The sequence below is a fragment of the Sus scrofa genome, chromosome 13 (genome assembly GCF_000003025.6).
Source record: "Sus scrofa isolate TJ Tabasco breed Duroc chromosome 13, Sscrofa11.1, whole genome shotgun sequence".
Taxonomy (NCBI): domain Eukaryota; kingdom Metazoa; phylum Chordata; class Mammalia; order Artiodactyla; family Suidae; genus Sus; species Sus scrofa.
The window spans coordinates 132,147,442-132,165,374 of NC_010455.5; the positions used below are offsets into that span (position 1 = coordinate 132,147,442).

The 17,933-nt window shown below is 47.1% G+C and overlaps 1 protein-coding gene across 1 annotated transcript in view; it reads right to left on the bottom strand.

Moving 5' to 3' along the window:
* XXYLT1 (xyloside xylosyltransferase 1) overlaps positions 1 to 17,933 on the bottom strand; it is a 203,091-nt gene that overhangs the window by 80,546 nt on the left and 104,612 nt on the right. Inside the window, exon 3 of the mRNA XM_021070076.1 lies at positions 1,088 to 1,220. Within this exon, the coding sequence (XP_020925735.1) occupies positions 1,088 to 1,220 (133 nt within the window). The remainder of the gene's footprint in view (positions 1 to 1,087; positions 1,221 to 17,933) is intronic.

Sequence of the window (17,933 nt, forward strand, 5' to 3'; positions counted from 1 at the left end):
GGGAATCATCATTTCCTTGCTTTTCCTTATAATGTTTACCACTTGTGTATATGTCCCTAAAGTGTACAGTTTCGTTCTGCCTATCAGTGCACAGAGCTGCCGTCTGCTCGTTTTTACCTTAATATCGGCCTGAATTGGATAAATATATTTTATTTACCCATTCTGCTCTCTGAGCATTTACGTTGTTTTCAGCCCTGGCTGCTACAAACAAGACCGCAACGAACCTTCCCGAATGGTGCTCTTAATTCTCAGGGGCTGCCATTTCTCTGCACTGCACACCTGACAAGGAAACACTGCTTCACAAGAGAACACACTCTTCACTAGGCGATGCCAGTCTGTGTCTGGAGGCTGTGCTGTCTCCCCCTCCCTGGGACCCTCCCTGGGAGATGTTGACAAATCCCCTCCGCTTATACAGGGAGGACCTTTGTTTCCAGCAGTGTCTGTGCATTACTGGTGACTTAGAGGCCAAGGAAACCTCATTCATCACCAGACTGGCAAGTTAAAGCTATATCTTTTTTTTTTTTTTTTTAGGGCCACACTTGTGGCATATGATGGTTCCCAGGCTAGGAGTCCAATCGGAAGTACAGCCGCTGGCGTACACCACAGCCACAGCAATGCAGGATCCAAGCCGCATCTGTGACCTACACCACAGCTCACAGCAGTGCTGGATCCTTAACCCACTGAGGGGAGCCAGGGATTGAACCCACGTCCTCATGGATACTAGTTGGATTCGCTTCCACTGAGCCAAGACAGGAGCTCCCAAGTTAAAGCTATATCTTCATACCTCTTCTGTTAAGGCAAAGCCCCAGATTTTAAAATCCTGAGTTGATCCAGAACCAACAACCCAAATGGCTGGCCTTTCCACAAGAAAAAAATGTCACAAACTCCCCGACATGAATGAGGTAACATGGACCATTTTGGTGCAAGCCCACTTCCCATACTAGTAGCCGTAAGCAGTAAGCACAAATGTGGCCCTGAGATATTCAGGGCAAGACTGCAGACTCCCAATCCCAGTTAACCAGGGATGAAGGAGAGGTGGCTGGGGGGAGCAGTGTCCTGAGGCTGCCCGCCAGCTGCTGCCACATACCTGTACACGGGCTGCATCTCCCTTGCTATGCCAATGACAGCACCTGGCAGGAAGTTGTCAAACTCCTCAAACAATTCCCGGATGTTGGTCTTGTACTTTAGGTCTAGGTCCAGCTGAATTATCCGCAGGATCTCTGGAGGAAAGAAAAGGACAACAATGACATAGACACACATCCTCAGAGGCTCAGTCAATGATAGAAGATAAGGAGGAGGGTGCAGAAAAGCGTTCTAGATTATGCTTGCTGGCACCAAATAATGCAGAGACACTGCTGGAAACAAAGGCCCTTCATCGACCAGCAACCTCCCTCCCATTCACAAAAAGCCTTCGTGGAAAACACTGGCCCGGTAGCTTTACTTCCAAATGCAGACACGTGTTTTCTATAAAGCTAGGCAACCAGGTCGCCCAGTTTAGGCCACTGTCCTTGTCAGGAGAGCACCATTTCTTCTCAAAAGTATCTGATTTAGATGATACGGTACCTGCACACCATACTTAAAATTCAAAGCATACAGGTGTTGGGGGAGGCAGGTAGTAAATGACCCACAGAGAAGGGGAGTAAAAACTGCTGTCACTTCAGGTTCTTGTTAATATTTCTGCAAACCTAGATATACGTGGAGCTGGGATGCTGACCCAGAGAGATCCAGCTAAGAGACCTCAGATGCTGTTAGGTATATTTAATCCACTGTCTGAAAGACTAACTGAGCTATAATTAGGCAGACTGAGTCTCACAGTTACCGGCTCCGAAGAGTTGTTTGCTTCCTCTGCCTCCAGATGAGTCAGGGGTGAGAAGGGAGGAGAGAATGTTGAGTTGGTTCTCCATTCTTCACCCAACCAGCCTGTCTGAGCTCCTGGGCTGGCAGTGCCATCAGGGGACCCAACAACAGGAGGATGGGGCCCTGCCCTCAGGGAGAAACACACAGGCGACTAGAAACAGCGGGGCACCCAGAGCTGATGTGAAGCGGAAGAGGGGCGGCTCGGGGCTCAGTGGTGAAGGAGGGTAAGTACTCGGTACTCAGAGAAGCCCTGGCCTGGGCATCAGAGCATGTGGTACAGATTCCGATTTTGCTGCTGACTGATTCTGTGACTCGAGGGAAATTGCTTCCTTCTCTAAACCTCAGTTGTTTCATTTGTTAAAGTGTAGCTGAGGCAGTTCTGGTCGTGGCGCAGCAGAAATGAATCCAACTAGAAACGATGAGATTGCAGGTTCGATCCCTAGGCTCACTCAGTGGGCTAAGGATCTGGCATTGCCATGAACTGTGGTGTAGGTCACAGACACGGCTCGGATCTGGCATTGCTGTGGCTGTGGTGTAGGCCGGCAGCTATAGCTCCGATTGGACCCCTAGCCTGGGAACTTTCATATGCCATGGGTGCAGCCCTAAAAAAGCAAAAAAAAAAAAAAAAAAAAAAAAATGTGCGGCTGAGACTTGTGCCTGGTGAGCCTGTGATCCTAGATGACAAGTGGGAACATCTTATTCATCTGAGCTATGGGCACCACAGGAACCCAGGGTCTGGAGAGTAGGGGACTCACTAGAATTTGAGGCAGTCAAGGAAGACTTAACAAAGAGGGGGACTGGGGCAGGCAAGGAGCAGTGAAATACCATGTCATCCACCCAGAAGGCTGGGCTCCCCCCTCGGCTCCCCACCAGCATTTCATGTGGACCCAGCACACAGAGCACAATGCTGTCAGGACCAGCTGCCCACAGAAGCCCCCTGAAGCCAGGGACCCCATCTCTGGCATCTTGGCCTCCATCCACTCATAGTGCGGGGCCTGGCATTCAGTAAACACTCAGGAACATCTGTGGAATTCTACAACCTTTCTCTAGATTCGTTTATGAAGAAATCACAGCTTATGATTCAAGAAAAACTGACTCATTTGTTCCTGTTCTGTTTTCCTTGGTGACACAGAAACAAATCATTAGCTGACATCCTATATCAGTTTTCTGCAAAAAATAAGTAAATAAATAAGTGCCAGTAAGCGAGAATCCAGCTGCCCAGGCCAGAGGCAAGTGAGAGGGAAGCAGGTGGCTTCCGGGGTCCCTGTGGGAAGAGGAGTGGAGGAGAATGGGTGCCCAGGCCAGCGGGGCCCCAGCTGCCAGCCTTCACATTGCCCACCCCACACATAAATGTGAGCAAAATTGCTGCTTTCCCTTCTGCACGGAAGACAACAATCACAACCACCGAGAAAGGAGGAAGGGTGATAACCTGAGAGCCTGGAGGTCGGGGAGCCCTCGTGGTGACCTGGCTGTCTCTCAGAAAGCTGCCCTAAACCAGGAAGGAGAAGAGAGACAGGGCACAGGGCAGAGTCTCAGGGCATCTGCTGCTCCCAAGAGGTGGCCCTGGGAATAGAGGGAAGGAACCTGATGGTGACCTTAAAGACAGACAGACACTGTGTCCCAGGAGACAATGTCCAGGCACAGGTTGCAGTCATTACAAGTCATGATGGGAGTTCCCGTCGTGGCGCAGTGGTTAATGAACCCAACTAGGAACCATGAGGCTGTGGGTTTGATCCCTGGCCTCGCTCAGCAGGTTAAGGATCCGGTGTTGCCGTGAGCTGTGGTGTAGGTCACAGATGCAGCTCAGATCCCGCATTGCTGTGGCTCTGGCGTAGGCCAATGGCTACAGCTCTGATTAGTTGCAGTCATTACCAGTCATGATGAGGCGGCCCCACCACACACACTAAACCACCTGCAGTCATTTCCCTTCTTTCTATTGGTCCATCTCTGGTGTCCCGAGCACCACACCCAGGGCCTCAGGCAGCTCTGACATGAGGCAGAGCGGAGCCCTCGTAAGCAGGGACAGGATGGCACCACCATCCCAAGCAGAGAAACCACATCATCTTGGGGATGCAGGGGGCGAGCACAAGGGTGTTTGGCCTGAGATGGGAGGCCTCAAGGATGTACAGTGGTGGTTTCGTGGCATCGTCAGGGTTATGAAAGAGGGGGAGCTCTCATCTTCCAGGCCCTGGGAGTACTTCCAATAACATCTGCGATGGCCACATGGAAGCATCCTTTCTCCGAGTGGTTCTTATGTGTCCACTATTATGACACAGGCAAGAGTTTATTTCTCTTCACCGCCCAACAAGTAAAGTGGAGTCATCCCATGTTCAGATGAAGAGAGGCTTAGTCTGTTACAAGATGATTTGTGGACTGAAGTAGAGCTAGCAGCAGAGTGTGTACTTTATGCAACTGTGCACAGTAAATGGTGGTAACTTAAATTTGAACCATGTGTTGCGGGGACTGATGGTATTGAGCTAAACTGTCTAACCGAAATTCATGCCTATCAGGACCACGCAGGGTGAGCACTCGCTGTATGTGTCTCTGCCTCAAAGAGGATGTCAATTCTAACAGTGAAGGCCTCCATTGCCAGAATAGTGGTTGCCATAGCTAGGCCATTACTTTTTTTTTTTTTTTTTTTTATGGTCATACCCATGGCATAGGGAAGTTTCCTGGGACAGGGACTAAATCTGAGCTGCAGCTGCAACCTATGCTGCAGCTGGGGCAACACTGGATTCTTTAACCCACTGTGGGATTGAACCCATGCCTCCACAGCAATTCAGGCTGCTGCAGTCAGATTCATAACCCACTGTGCCACAGTGGGAACTCCTAGGCCATTACATTTTTTTCAATGAATAAGTGAATATTTCATTGAGAATATTAGTTTCTACAAGATGCTGGATATCAAAATAAAAATTTTCCTCATTAAAAAAGAGAAACAAACAAATGGAGGCTTAAAAAGGTTAAAAACAATTGCCCACGGCCTCATAACCAACAAGTGTCAGAGCTGGGATCTGAACCCAGGTCTGCTTGACTGGAAGGCCCAGCACGCTCTTCCCAGTAGACCCTGATTCTGCTTCTGATGGGAGAGGAGCTCCAGGGAGGCAGAGTTGAGCTCCAGTGCTACCCACATGGGGGGCCTAGGAGCACAGAAGTGCCAAAGACCTTGACAGTCAAAAAGCAGAGGGACAACCTGGCCAAAGGGGAATCAGGAGGAAGTCCTGTATATAAAAGTGGTAATTTCATTCTAATTAAAGGAACTCCTGATAGAGGGGCCATTCGGTCTGTCTGTCATTTTCCTTGAAAGCCTACCATGTGCTGTGTGTAGGCTTTGGTCTTGCAAGCCCATGTAAATCCTACCTAGCCTGCCAGGAGCAGCCCAAATGCCTCCTTCTCGGCCCTGCCAGACAGGCCCTGGGCAGAGGGCCATGTCTTTGAGGAGATCCAGTTCCTGCATTTGGGTGGAGCCCTTCAATAAATCTGAGCATTTCCCCTGCCCTTTAGGGACTGGCTGGGAGTGAACTTGGGAAGGTCACACATAGCCCTAGACACAGGAATTTGAGATGCTTTACAATTTTTTTTTTTTATAACTCCTCATTTGTAAAGCACCTTTCAGGAAGGGTTTGCTTAAAATTGGTAACACTTTTTTCAAAAGAGACTTCACCAAACTAGGTTCACTGGTTAGGAAGGAAGAAGACAGCATGAAGTGACTCCTTTACATGATGTGAAAGGACTGACCCAGTTGTCACCTCTCAGGCAGAGGCAAGAGGACACTCCCTTCTATGCAGGGAGTCTGACAGCTCCCAACACAGCCTGTACTATCCTGCAGGCATCTGTCCAGATGGTTATCCTTTTATGCAATTGTGAAATAAGATGCCAAGTTGTAAACGTTGCTGCCGAAAAGAGGAAGATGCTTACCAGGAATGCTGGAATTCATTAGGATGGGATCTTTTTAAAGGGCCCCTTCCTCTGGTTTCTGGTCCTTGATACAGTCATCTCTCTGTGGGAACTATACACCAAGGGTTTTACACGTAATGCTCAAAGGCCGTTCCAAGGATGAAACAAGACTGACATGTAGACGTGGCCGCCACAGGGATGGCCTGGAGAGGATGCTGGATGGAGGACCACTGTGATGAGAGCAGAAGGACCACTGAAATGTAAGGAATAAATGAATAAGATAATGGCTCCCAAAGCAAAGAGATGAAATCTAAAAAGCATGCGGAAGAATGTCTAAGAAAAAGGAGGCCTAGTCATCTACAAAATTCAAAAGAATGGCTAGCATCTAAGGCTGGTTGAATGCCCACTGTGTCAAAATCCAATGAGAAGATAGCAAAAACATAGAGGACAGAATAATTGAGGGTAACGAATTCGAAAAGAGAATCTGATAATAACTAAGGACAATATATCCGTTGCAGAGATGGGGAAAACTGAGGACCAAAGAAGACGAGGGACATGTCAGGGATCATACAGTCAAGCTGAGTGGCAAAACTGATCCCAGAACTCAGATCTTCTGGGTCCCTAGCCAACACACTCATGTTAACCACCCACTCCCAGCACGGGCCATGAATGCTGAGGGAGCAGATGACATTGTCTAATGGCCCAAAGCGTTGTGACAAGACTTGCCAGGCACCCAGCACGACTAGCTCATGGAGGATCAGCATTTCATCCCATGAACATGAAGACCTGAAGATTACTAAGTAGTAGCCAAAAAAAGAAAGAGACCTTCATGAGTCACCCACCTTATAGCCAGCTTTTGGGAAGGAGAAAAAGGCTCTCCATCTCTTCACATATCACCAGGCAGGGATGTCAAAAGGAATCTTTACATTCCTCTAAGAACATACCTTGAGCTCTGCTAACTTCAAAGGGAGGCAGGAACCTGATGTAGCATCCAAAAGTCACCCATAGAGACATGGCTCAGGGCCTAGTGTGAAGCCACAGCAACCAGAGGTCAACCACTGACTGCCCCACAGCCCAGCGTCCTCTGTTCTAGGTAGATCTGGGCATTCCTGAGAATGTGTTTCCTGCTACATCCAACTAGTTAGGGGAGGGACATTCTAAGCAGCCCCTCCGACTCAAAATCTTCTCACACATGTGCTTACATCACAACAACAAGGACTTAACCTCAGTCTGTGCCTTGGTCATTTTCTCAGGTAAAGGAAGCTTGGCTCGAGTGTTAGGAAAAGGCCTGCGTGTGCACCCAGTGTCTGAGGAACATAATTGTGGCTGGCCAGCCTCCTCAGATGAGTTCAGCCCCCTGATGCTGGCTGTCCCGGCCTCTTTGGTAGATGATGGAAACTGGAAGAGCTTCCGGCATTCCAACCTCACAGGTCAGCGGTCGGAGTTTTAAACACTGGTTTCCATGGAGGGTGGTAGTCTGGCAAGAGATCAGGCAAGACGATCTGGGCTATTTTAGGAAGTGGAAGAATTACGGCCTACGAGGTACAGAAGGTGGTTCAGGGGTCACATAGGACTGATGAACGTGTGACCACAAGATAGGATCCACGGCTGTATGTCCACTCAGACTGGGAAACATTGGGCAGGCTTGCTGGTCTGAGACATACTTCCTCCTGACCTTCAACTCCAGGGGATAAAGTAAAAAATGTGGTACCATCTTTACAAGGGGACAGGTACGCTTGCTTCATCCTCTCGTGCTCCAGTTTCAGGCTAACAGAAGGGTGCCCCTCGGTTCTAGCAAAAAAGGACAAGATCCCAAGCACTGGCTCAAGATGCACTTTCAAGACCTTCGAGACCCCATAACCATCCTCAGACCCTTGCCCTGGACAGAAGTGAGGAGGTGATTGTTCTCGGGGGTTCAGGAAGCCCACCTCTGCTGCTGCATCTGAGGCCCTGAGCACCAGCATGGTGGGCTGTAAGGCCGATCTCTGCACAAGCACACTGCAGAAGGCAACATCCATGGCCTTAGAACCAGCTGGGAGGTTCCCAAGTAACACTCCCTGGTGGAAACAGGCTTGAGACCGCTCATCATCAGCTTCCAATTAAACTGGCCACAAGGCATGTCATCTGACCATGGATGGAATTACAACCCAGAGTGAGTAATTAATGATACCCTCAAACAAACAAAAGGATTTAAAAAAAAAAAAAAGAAAACCTCCTTTTCCTCTCCCCTCCCTTCTCCTATCCCCAGAAACAATAGACACATCTTAACACACACAAAACAACACACAACAAAATTGGTCAGGAAATGATGAAAAGATAAGATGTGCTTAGGTAAGCGCTGGGTCCACCACCCTGGGCAGCAGACAGGACTTCTGCAAGGGGCAGATGAACAATGCAAGCTCCTTCTCTCCCTTTCTGCATCAGAGCTTCCCGGAGATAAATATTTATAACACATCAGAGGGCTCTCACCTCAGAACATCAGCCCAAGCTTTCCACTAACTGGGAGGGGGTTTGGGAAGGGAGGGAAATTATGACAACCCCAAACTATGCAGGGCGTCCTGAGCCTGTGAGGACCTGGAAGCAGCTGCTTGGAAACGGAGTTCGTTTCTCTTTGTCTGCTTGGCAAAACTGCAGCAATTCGCCACCTGCTTTATCATCCTCTGGAGCTTGTTAATTGCTGCCCAGCAGCACCTCTGGCCTCCAGGAGTTAAAGGGCAGCTGCGAAGGGTAGAGACTTCCTCTAAGGGTCAGAGGCTCCTGACTGGGAAGAGACAGTCCCCAACGCACCACACCAGCCTGGCTCTTCCCACTGGAGGGTCTCAGGCTGTGCGTGACGGAGGGCCCGCCAGGGCGGCGCACAGACCCAAGCAGTGTCCTTGAGGGGGTCCGAGGATGGAATGGGCTGGGGTGGTTCTGACATCCAACAGGGAGCTTGGGTCGCCTCCCAGCTGGGCTTCTCCCCCTCCTTCAGAGCCCCTTCTCCAGTCCCTTGGCCATGTAAGGCCCAGCTGCGGAACAGCTGGCTAACGGTGGGAATTGCTGGCACGAAGGAACACAGTGCAAACTGCCAAGGGTCCAAGGGCTCAGATTCTTGGGGCTCCTCCAGCCTGGTCAACCGGGTGCTCCCTCCCTCGGAGCAGGGAGAGCGGGAGTGTGCCAGGCCCGTGCCAGGGCTTAACAGTTACTGACTCAGCTCATGACCCTCCACCAGCGGCTCTGCCGCGTGGGTGTTAGGACGTCCCATCTTCAACTGAGGAAGCTGAGGCTCAGAGAGGTTTTGCTGACTTGTCAGGGATGACCTGGCGAGGAAGCGCGGAGTTGAGAGCAAGCACAGATTTGCCTTATACAGGCTTCTGAGAAAACCCTTCAGACACCCCTGAAGCCCCTTTTCAAATTCTGCTTTTTTTTTTTCTTTTTTCTTTTTTGGCCGCCCCACGGAATATGGACTTCCTGAGCCAGGGATCAGATCCAAGCCAGTTTCGACCTACGCCACAGCTGCAGCCAGATCCTTTAACTCACTGTGCTGGCCCGGGGATGGAACCTGGTCCTGGCACTGCAGAGACGCTGCCAATCCCACTGTGCCACAGCGGGAATGCCAAATTCCACTATCTTTAAAGAAGACAAGAAATGCTGCCATGTCAAGAGCGCAAATACCATACTGCTCCAGAGCATCGTGGGCAGTGACTGTGGTTTCTATGGACAGAGAAGGCGTTTCCCACTGCCCACAGCCACCTCCCTCAAGACCCCCACCCTCAAGGAACTTGAAGCTACTGGGGTTCCCTTGCATTGAGCAAGGGTCACTGGAGACACTGCAGGAAAAAGAGGTTTCAGGCCACAAAAGTAAGTCGACAGGAAATTCTGAAACCCATGCTTGCTCCTCAGCGCCCTGCTTCCCTGCCTTCCGGGTCCCAGGATGGCCAGGATGCAAGCAGCACGCAGGTCAGCAGGCTCTGCTCAGTCAGGAAGTCCTCTGGGCTAATCTCCGCTTTCCACATTAGCGGCCAGCCCCTCTCCGGAGGGAGGAGGGAAAGGGAGAGGAAATGGAGTTCATATGAGTGATTTATACAACCTGTTAGCAGCTCTGGTGAAAGGCTTTGGGGCCAAGAGGTTGAAATTAATGACCACAGTCAGTTTTATGTATTAGCTAGACAGCAAATTCCTTCTATGAACCCTACTCACCCCTCTCAAAATTAAGCATGGCGTGTTAGCTATGGCTCAGCCATAACATTTTTTACAACTTTCAGCTCCTGTTTTGTGGACAAAATAAAGTATTATGAAAAGACATGCTTTTGGCTTCAGCAGCAGGGTAACCTGGGTCTCCTCCCTCACCCTAGGCACCTTCTGTGACTTGCTATAAATCACATCCTTTAGGAGAGGACAGAATTTATTTTGAACTTGGCTGAAAAACTTTAGGGCCATATATAAGATGACAACAAATATAACACCCGGTCTCAATTTCCCTCTCATTTCTACTGCCAATGTGAAATTATAGCTCAGGCACTTCTTTATGAAGTTCAATATGCAGGGGAAATTGAATTTTAGATTTGAAAAGCAGAATGTCCCCCATCCGTTCATTTCTATGGTATGGGTGTCTGTGGTCCCTGCTGGCCTCTCCACAGCTTACAGCTCTCTGGTGTCTGCTATGTGTAAGCTCTCCTCCCCGTTTGGGGCAGAACCACACCTGACTTTATCCCCCAACACTGAGACTGAACCTGGTCTCTGCTCTTTACCAGCAGGCTTTTTTCACAGACTCCTGAGGATGGCGGCTGCAGAAAGCAATCCTCTTTGGGAAGAATTAATAGGTGTTTTCTGGAAATAGTGATACAACAGCTACCACTGGTCTGCCCAAACAGACAAAGCTCAACTTGGCAAATTCCTCATTGTGAGGCTCATTATTGGAAGTATGGTAGCTCCTGATTCTAATCTCATCCGGCCTCTCTCTCTACACCTTCCACCTCCTCTCTCCCTCTGCACTGGCATTTGAACTGACCCCATACCCATGGATTCCAGGCAGAATTAGGAAAGCAAAGTTTCATCCCTTTGCCCTGTGGTTCCCCATCACCACACTCACCCTGACACACACTCCTGCTCCTGGATCTGGCCAGCTCTCCCCCTCTGATCTACTCAGATGACAATGACAATAATTCCTTATGTTTTCCTGATTCCTTATATCTTACAGCACATGGCAATGTTCAAAGGGTATTCCCAGCTCACAAAACTCTTTCCTGTGCTTTAGCCCTTTTAATCTTTCCAACAACGCCAGGGGGCAGGTACATCTGTGTGGGCTGGGTCCAACTGCATATAACAGAAGACCTGAAATAACAATAGTTTAAATACACATAAGACCATAGCTAAGCCATCCAGTTAATGGTATGGCTGCTTTGTGACGCTATCAAGGCTTCATCTACCTTCTTGTTCTTCTATCCTAGATCTGGTTTCTGTCCTGTTCAAGACAGCTAGTGATGCTCCAGCCAACAGGGCTGCTTTCCAGGCAACAGAGAGGAGGAAGGGGAAAGCCCCTCTGCCCTTGCCCCCTGCAATAAGGCAGACCCTTTAAGCAACCTTCCTGGAAGCCTTTAACAGTTTATTTACATCCAATTTTGATTCTTTTATTTCTTTTACTTCTCTGATTGCTGTGGCTAGGACTTCCAGAACTATGTTGAAGAGTAGTGGTGAGAGCAGACATCCTTGTCTTGTTCCTGATCTCAGTGGGAACTCTTTCAGCTTTTCACCATTGAGAATTTCTACAAACAATAAGTGCTGGAGAGGGTGTGGAGAAAAAGGAACCCTAGTATACTGTTGGTGGGATTGTAAATTGGCGAAACCACTGTGGAAAGCAGTATGGAGATGCCTCAGAAAACTAAACATAGAACTACCATTTGATCCAGCAATCCCACTCCTGGGCATCTGTCCACAACTCGCAAAGACACACGTACTCCAATGTTCACTGCAGCACTATTTACAACAGCCAAGACATGAAAACAACCTAAATGTCCATCGACAGAGGAGTGGATCAAGAAGATGTGGTACATATACACAATGGAATATTACTCAGCCATTAAAAGGAATGAAATACCAGCATTTTTAGCAACATGGATGGACCTAGAAATTATCATGCTAAGTGAAGTCAGTCAGACAATGAGACACCAACATCAAATGCTTTCACTGACATGTGGAATCTGAAAAAAGGACAGACTGAAGTTCTTTGCAGAACAGATGCTGACTCACAGACATTGAAAAACTTATGGTCTCCAGAGGAGACAGTTTGGGGGCTGAGGGAATGTGCCTGGGCTGTGGGATGGAAATCCTGTGAAATCAGATTGTTATGATCATTATACAACTACAGATGTGATAAATTCATTTGAGTAATAAAAAAAATGGGAAAAAAAAGTTTATTTACATCACATCAGATAAAATTTAGTCCCATGGCCACACCTAGCTGCAAGGAAAGCTGTAAAATGTATTCATTTACTGGGCATGACACTGCTCCCAAATAAATGGGATTCAGTTAAAAATGGAAAAGGAGAGAACAGAGCAGCAACTAGCAGTAGTTCCCAGCAGGCAGTATTAATTCCACCCACTTTGCAAATGAAAAAATCGAGGCCCAGAGAGATTAAATTTTGCTGAGTTCACATGGTCAATACTGTCAACACAGGCACTAAATCCACATCATCTGACCCACGTCCAGACCCCTTTTCCTTGTTCACAAAGTTCCCTTGTTCCAGTGGCGCCACTAGCGTGGTTCCTGCCAGGACTCCTGTCTGCTCACCTCCTAGATGGTTGCTCAACCCTCGTCTGCTCCTAGCTGGTCCACCACTGAGATGTGCACCTACCAGCCCCAAGCTGCCATCCTGAAGGACTCTTGTCCTTCATCACCCGCCTCACGCTTTCCTCCCGGCCTGGCTCCTTGCCCTGTGTCCCAACAGGTCTCTAAATCCTGGCCTGGTCACTAGTAAGGTGAGCCAAGCCAGAAATAGCCAGACCCCAGTGAGCTGGGACACACCCCCAAACTGTCTTTGTAATGCCCATGGGAGTTCTGTGAGCAGGATGCCTCGCTTGCCAACCCCCCCAACCCCCCACCACCACGACCAGGATGGGTGACATCTCCTAACACTGTCTCCGGTGGTGAACCTCTTGAGTGGCTTCGTTCCACTCCAACACTGAAATCACATTTCCTGCACATGGCCTGACTGTATGCTAGAGCAGATGCTGACCCGAGGGCTCTGACAACAGCACCAAAGCCAGCACAGGCAGTACTGTTCTCAAGGTCCCAGTACCTTGGTCACTTTCATTTCACTAATAAAAGAAATTTCTGTATTTTGGCAGCGGTTCTTCACGACGTAAGCAATGGATCGGTCACTCTTTTGCTGGGGCTGAGCTGCCAGAGTGCCTTTCACCAGGCAGATGCATCCTTCTGACAAGGAGTCTTGCAGTCCACCAGCATTTCCAGCAGCCCTCAGCCTCCTCTATAGCTGATAGAGCAGGAGGACCTGCAAGAGGGGGACAGGCACCACCTGATGCTTACACCAGGAAGGTGAGTAGATCAGGCAGAGAACAGCCAGCTTCTCCCCTGAGGGTGGAAGCCCCCCTCGGCACATGCGAGCACATGACTTCACCCCAGGACCATGGAAGAGTTGAGGAAGGAAAGGCCCCCACATCATTCTTTGTGCCCAGAAATCCACGTTAAGGCAAACTGCAACGACAAAAACCAGTTTCTCCACTTTACAAACCCAGAAATATCTCCCTGAGATTTTTCGGTGAATAACTACCCATCCCGTTACCTTTTTATAGCAGGAAGAAAAGAAATTCTGTTTTCCTTTCTAAAAGATTAAAAGTTTTAGTGTTTTCAGGAGGAACACTTGTCCCTCTGCGACAGTTTGCAAACTGACTTGCCAAAGGTCCCACGGCTCTCCAGGTTTCCTGCCTCCTGAGCCAGGCCTTCTGAAAAGATGTCATATTATTTTAATTTTATGGACATTTATTTATTTATTTTTGTCTTTTTAGGGCTGCACCTGCAGTATATGGAAGTTCCAAGGCTAGGAGTCTAATCAGAGCTACAGCTGCCAGCCTACACCACAGCCATGGCAACGCTAGATCCAAGCCATGTCTACAGCCTACACTACAGCTCAAGGCAACACTGGATCATTAACCCACTGAGTGGGGCCAGGGATCAAACCTGGGTCCTCATGGATACTAGTCAGGTTTGTTACCACTGAGCCGCAGGGGAACTCCTTTTAGGCTACATTAAAACAAACAAACAAAAGATGGAAACCATGAACAAAACGAAAAGACAACCTATGGACTAGGAGAAAATACTTACAAATAATGCAACTGATAAAGGATTAATTTCCAAATATGCAAATAGCTCATACAATTCAATAATAAAAAAATACAACCCAACCAAACAATGGTCAGAATACCTAACTAAATAGATATTTCTGGAAAGAAGAAATGCAGACGGTCAATAGGCACATGAAAAGATGTTCAATATCATTAGTTATTAGAGAAATGCAAATCAAAACTACATGAGGTACCACTTCACACTAGTCAGAATGGCCATCACCAAAGTCTACAAATAATAAATGTTGGAGAGGGTGGGAGAAAGGGAACCCTCCTACACTGCTGGTGGGAATGGAAATTGGTGCAGCCACTGGGGAGAACAGTATGGGTGTTTCTCAGAAAACTGAAAATAGAGTTGCCATATTACCTAGCAATCCCAGTTCTGGGCTTCCAGCCAGACAAACTATAATTTGAAAAGATACATACACATCAGTGTTCAGAGCAGCCAAAAAAGGGAAACAAGTTAAATGTCCATCAAGAGATGAATGGATAAAGAAGATGTGGTACATATACATGACAGAATATATAATTGAGCCATTAAAAAAATGAAATAATGCCATTTGCAGCAACATGGACGGACCTAAATATTATCACACTAAGTGAAGTAAATCAGAGAAATATTGTATGACAACACTTATATGTGGAATCTAAAATATGATACGAATGAAATTATTTACAAAAGAGCAGTGGACTCAGAGACATAGAAGACAAACTATGGCCACCAAAAGATAAAGGGGGCAAAGAAGGGATGAACTGGGGTTTTGGATTAACATATACACACTACTATGTATAAAATATATAACCAATAAGAGCTTACTACACAGCACAGGGAATTATTTCAATATCCTGCAATAAACCATAATGGAAAAGAATACAAAAAAGAAAGAACAAAACTAGAGAGAGAATCACTTTGCTGTAGATCATAAACTAATATAATATTGTAAATCAATTATATTTCAATTAAAAAAATGATGAACCATCGTCAACTGTAAAATGGTGAGGCTCCCATATGCTTAGGAACTAAGTACTGGGTTGGGTCATTTTTACATATTTTACCTCATTTAATCCTTACAAGTAGGCTTTATTGTCCCCATTTTATAGTTTTCTCCCACTGAAGATAGAGCCCACATTTCACTGTTTTCATCCCAGTTAACCTTAACCTTGGTTAAGAGAGCCCCTCCTACAGAGTTCCCATCGTGGCTTAGAGGTAACGAACCCAGCTAGTATCCATAAGGACACAGGTTCGATCCCTGGCCTTACTCAGTAGGTTAAGGATCTGGCATTGCCAGCGAGCTGTGGTATAGGTCGCAGACGCAGCTCCAATCTAGCGCTGCTGTGGCTGTGGTACAGGCTGGCAGCTATAGCTACAATTCAGCCCATAGCCTAGGAATGTCCATATGTTGTGGGTGTGGCCCTAAAAAGACAAAAAAAGAGAGAGAGAAAGAGAGAGCCCCTCCTATATGAATCTAATAAGAATTATCCAAGAGCATGGAGAAGTCAAATACTGGTCCTGTGCTATGAGCCCAGACTCCAATTTGCATTTGAAACTCTCTTTATAACCTGTTCCCATCACAGACACAACAACTAAAAAGATCCTACCAAATTGTACTTAAGCACTGATTGATTCATTTCCCTATTTTAATTAAATTTTAATTCCATTTAATTACTTTAGTTTCTAGTTTTTAATTAAATAAAATTAAGTCATTTGTTGTAATTTTTAAATTAAAGACATAAAATATAATGCCAAACTGACATAATTGCAAATGAAAGAGAAGAAAAAATTAACCTCTAAATATTTCAGTATGTACATTCTACGGCAAGGACACTCTTACAATAACAGAACAACCATCAAACTCAGGAAATTAACAGTAATACATCACTACCATTTAATTTACAATCTCATTCAAAAGTTGTCAACTCTCCAAAACCAAAAACAAAATATCTGGTCCAGGATGGCATATGGTTGTCACGTCTCTTCACCCTGAAATAGCTCCTCAGTCCTTCCTCTTCTTCCGGGACCTGGGACAATTTGAGGAACACAGCCAATTATTTAGTAAAATCTTCCTCAGTTGGGTTTGCTAATATTTCCTTCTGATTAGATTCAGGTTACGCATCTTTGTCAAGAAAAGCACAGAAGAGTTCCCATTGCGGTGCAGTGGAAATGAATCCGACTGGTATCCATGAGGATGCAGGTTGGATCCCTGGCCTCGCTCAGTGGATTAAGGATCCAGCATTGCCGTGAGCGGTGGTGTAGGTCACAGACATGGCTTGGATCCTGCACTGCTGTGGCTGTGGCATAGGCTGGCAGCTATAGCTCCAATTTGACCCCTAGCCTGGGAACTTCCATCTCAGTCCATCATGTCAGGAGGCGTAGCACGTCAACTTCTCCCACTATTGGGAGACGTTAATTTTGAGCCCCCCTTTTTAAAAACAGCATACAACATGCTCTGCATTATTTAATGCAATGTGAACCTAGGAACTCTGGCCAAGTGAGAGCTGACAGGGCACTGGCTTAAATCCCTGGCTCACGGGCCTGACTCTGCCACTAGGTCCAGCCTTGGACAAGCCACTTCCCCCTGGACATCCATCTTCTCAGACTGAAGATGAGAGCATCAGAGTAGATGTTCTCTGAAACCCCTCCCAGCCCTGCCTCCTTGTGACTCTGAACAGAGATGGTGGCCTTTTCTCCCTCACTCATAACCTAGCAGCTTGTCCTCAGAGTACCACTGGTATATCAGGCACAAAAAATATGCCTCACCATGTTGACCTCAGCCATGCCAAGTCAAGCAAGCCATGAGGTCCCTACTGTGTGCCCAGTACTCTGCTAAGTGTGGCAGAGGTTCAAAAAAGAATGAGATCATTTAGAGCCGCAAAACATGCAAATATAGCAGCATTTTCATTGTGTATTTTCTGCTGCTGCCACTGCTGTTGTCAATGATTCCTTATCACAGTTCTCCATGACTATTCAATGTGACCATATGGAAACTAACACTTAGGAGTTCCCGTCGTGACGCAGTGGTTAACGAATCTGACTAGGAACCATGAGGTTTCAGGTTCGATCCCTGCCCTTGCTCAGTGGGTTAACGATCCGGCGTTGTCGTGAGCTGTGGTGTGGGTCGCAGATGTGGCGCAGATCCCACGTTGCTGTGGCTGTGGTGTAGGCTGGCAGCTCAGCTCCAATTAGACCCATAGCCTGGGAAATGGCAAAAAGACAAAAAAAAAAAAAAAAAGAAAGAAAGAAACTAACACTTACTTAGCACCTACTAAGTGCAAGACACTGGGATACTTTTAAATCTCCCAATTCCCATTTAACAAATGTGGAAAATGAAGGTTTATAGCAGCCAAAACCCACCTAAGTTCACATGGTTAGAGAGTGACAGAACAAGAATATACCTTAGGCCTTTCTGGTCCTAGAGGCTGAGCTCTTTGGCCTCATCATGCTCCCTTTGAATGGGTTTACTTTGAAATTAGCCCACACCCCATGCCAGTTTTCTGTAGCTGTATAACAAACTACATCAAAACCAAGACGCAAAAATTTTCGACACAATTTTAGCCAACCAAATCTAACAACACATAAAAAAGATCATACACCACGACCAAGTGGGATTCATCCCAAGTTCACCAGGATGGTTCAAAATATGCAAATCAATCAACATCATACACCGCATTAACAAAAGAAAAGTCAAAAACCACATGATCATTTCAATAGATGCAGAAAAAGCATTTGACGAAGTCCAACATCCACTCATGATAAAAACTCTTACCAAAGTGGGTATAGAGGGAACATACCTTGACATAATCAAAGCCATTTATGACAAACCTACAGCAAATATAATACT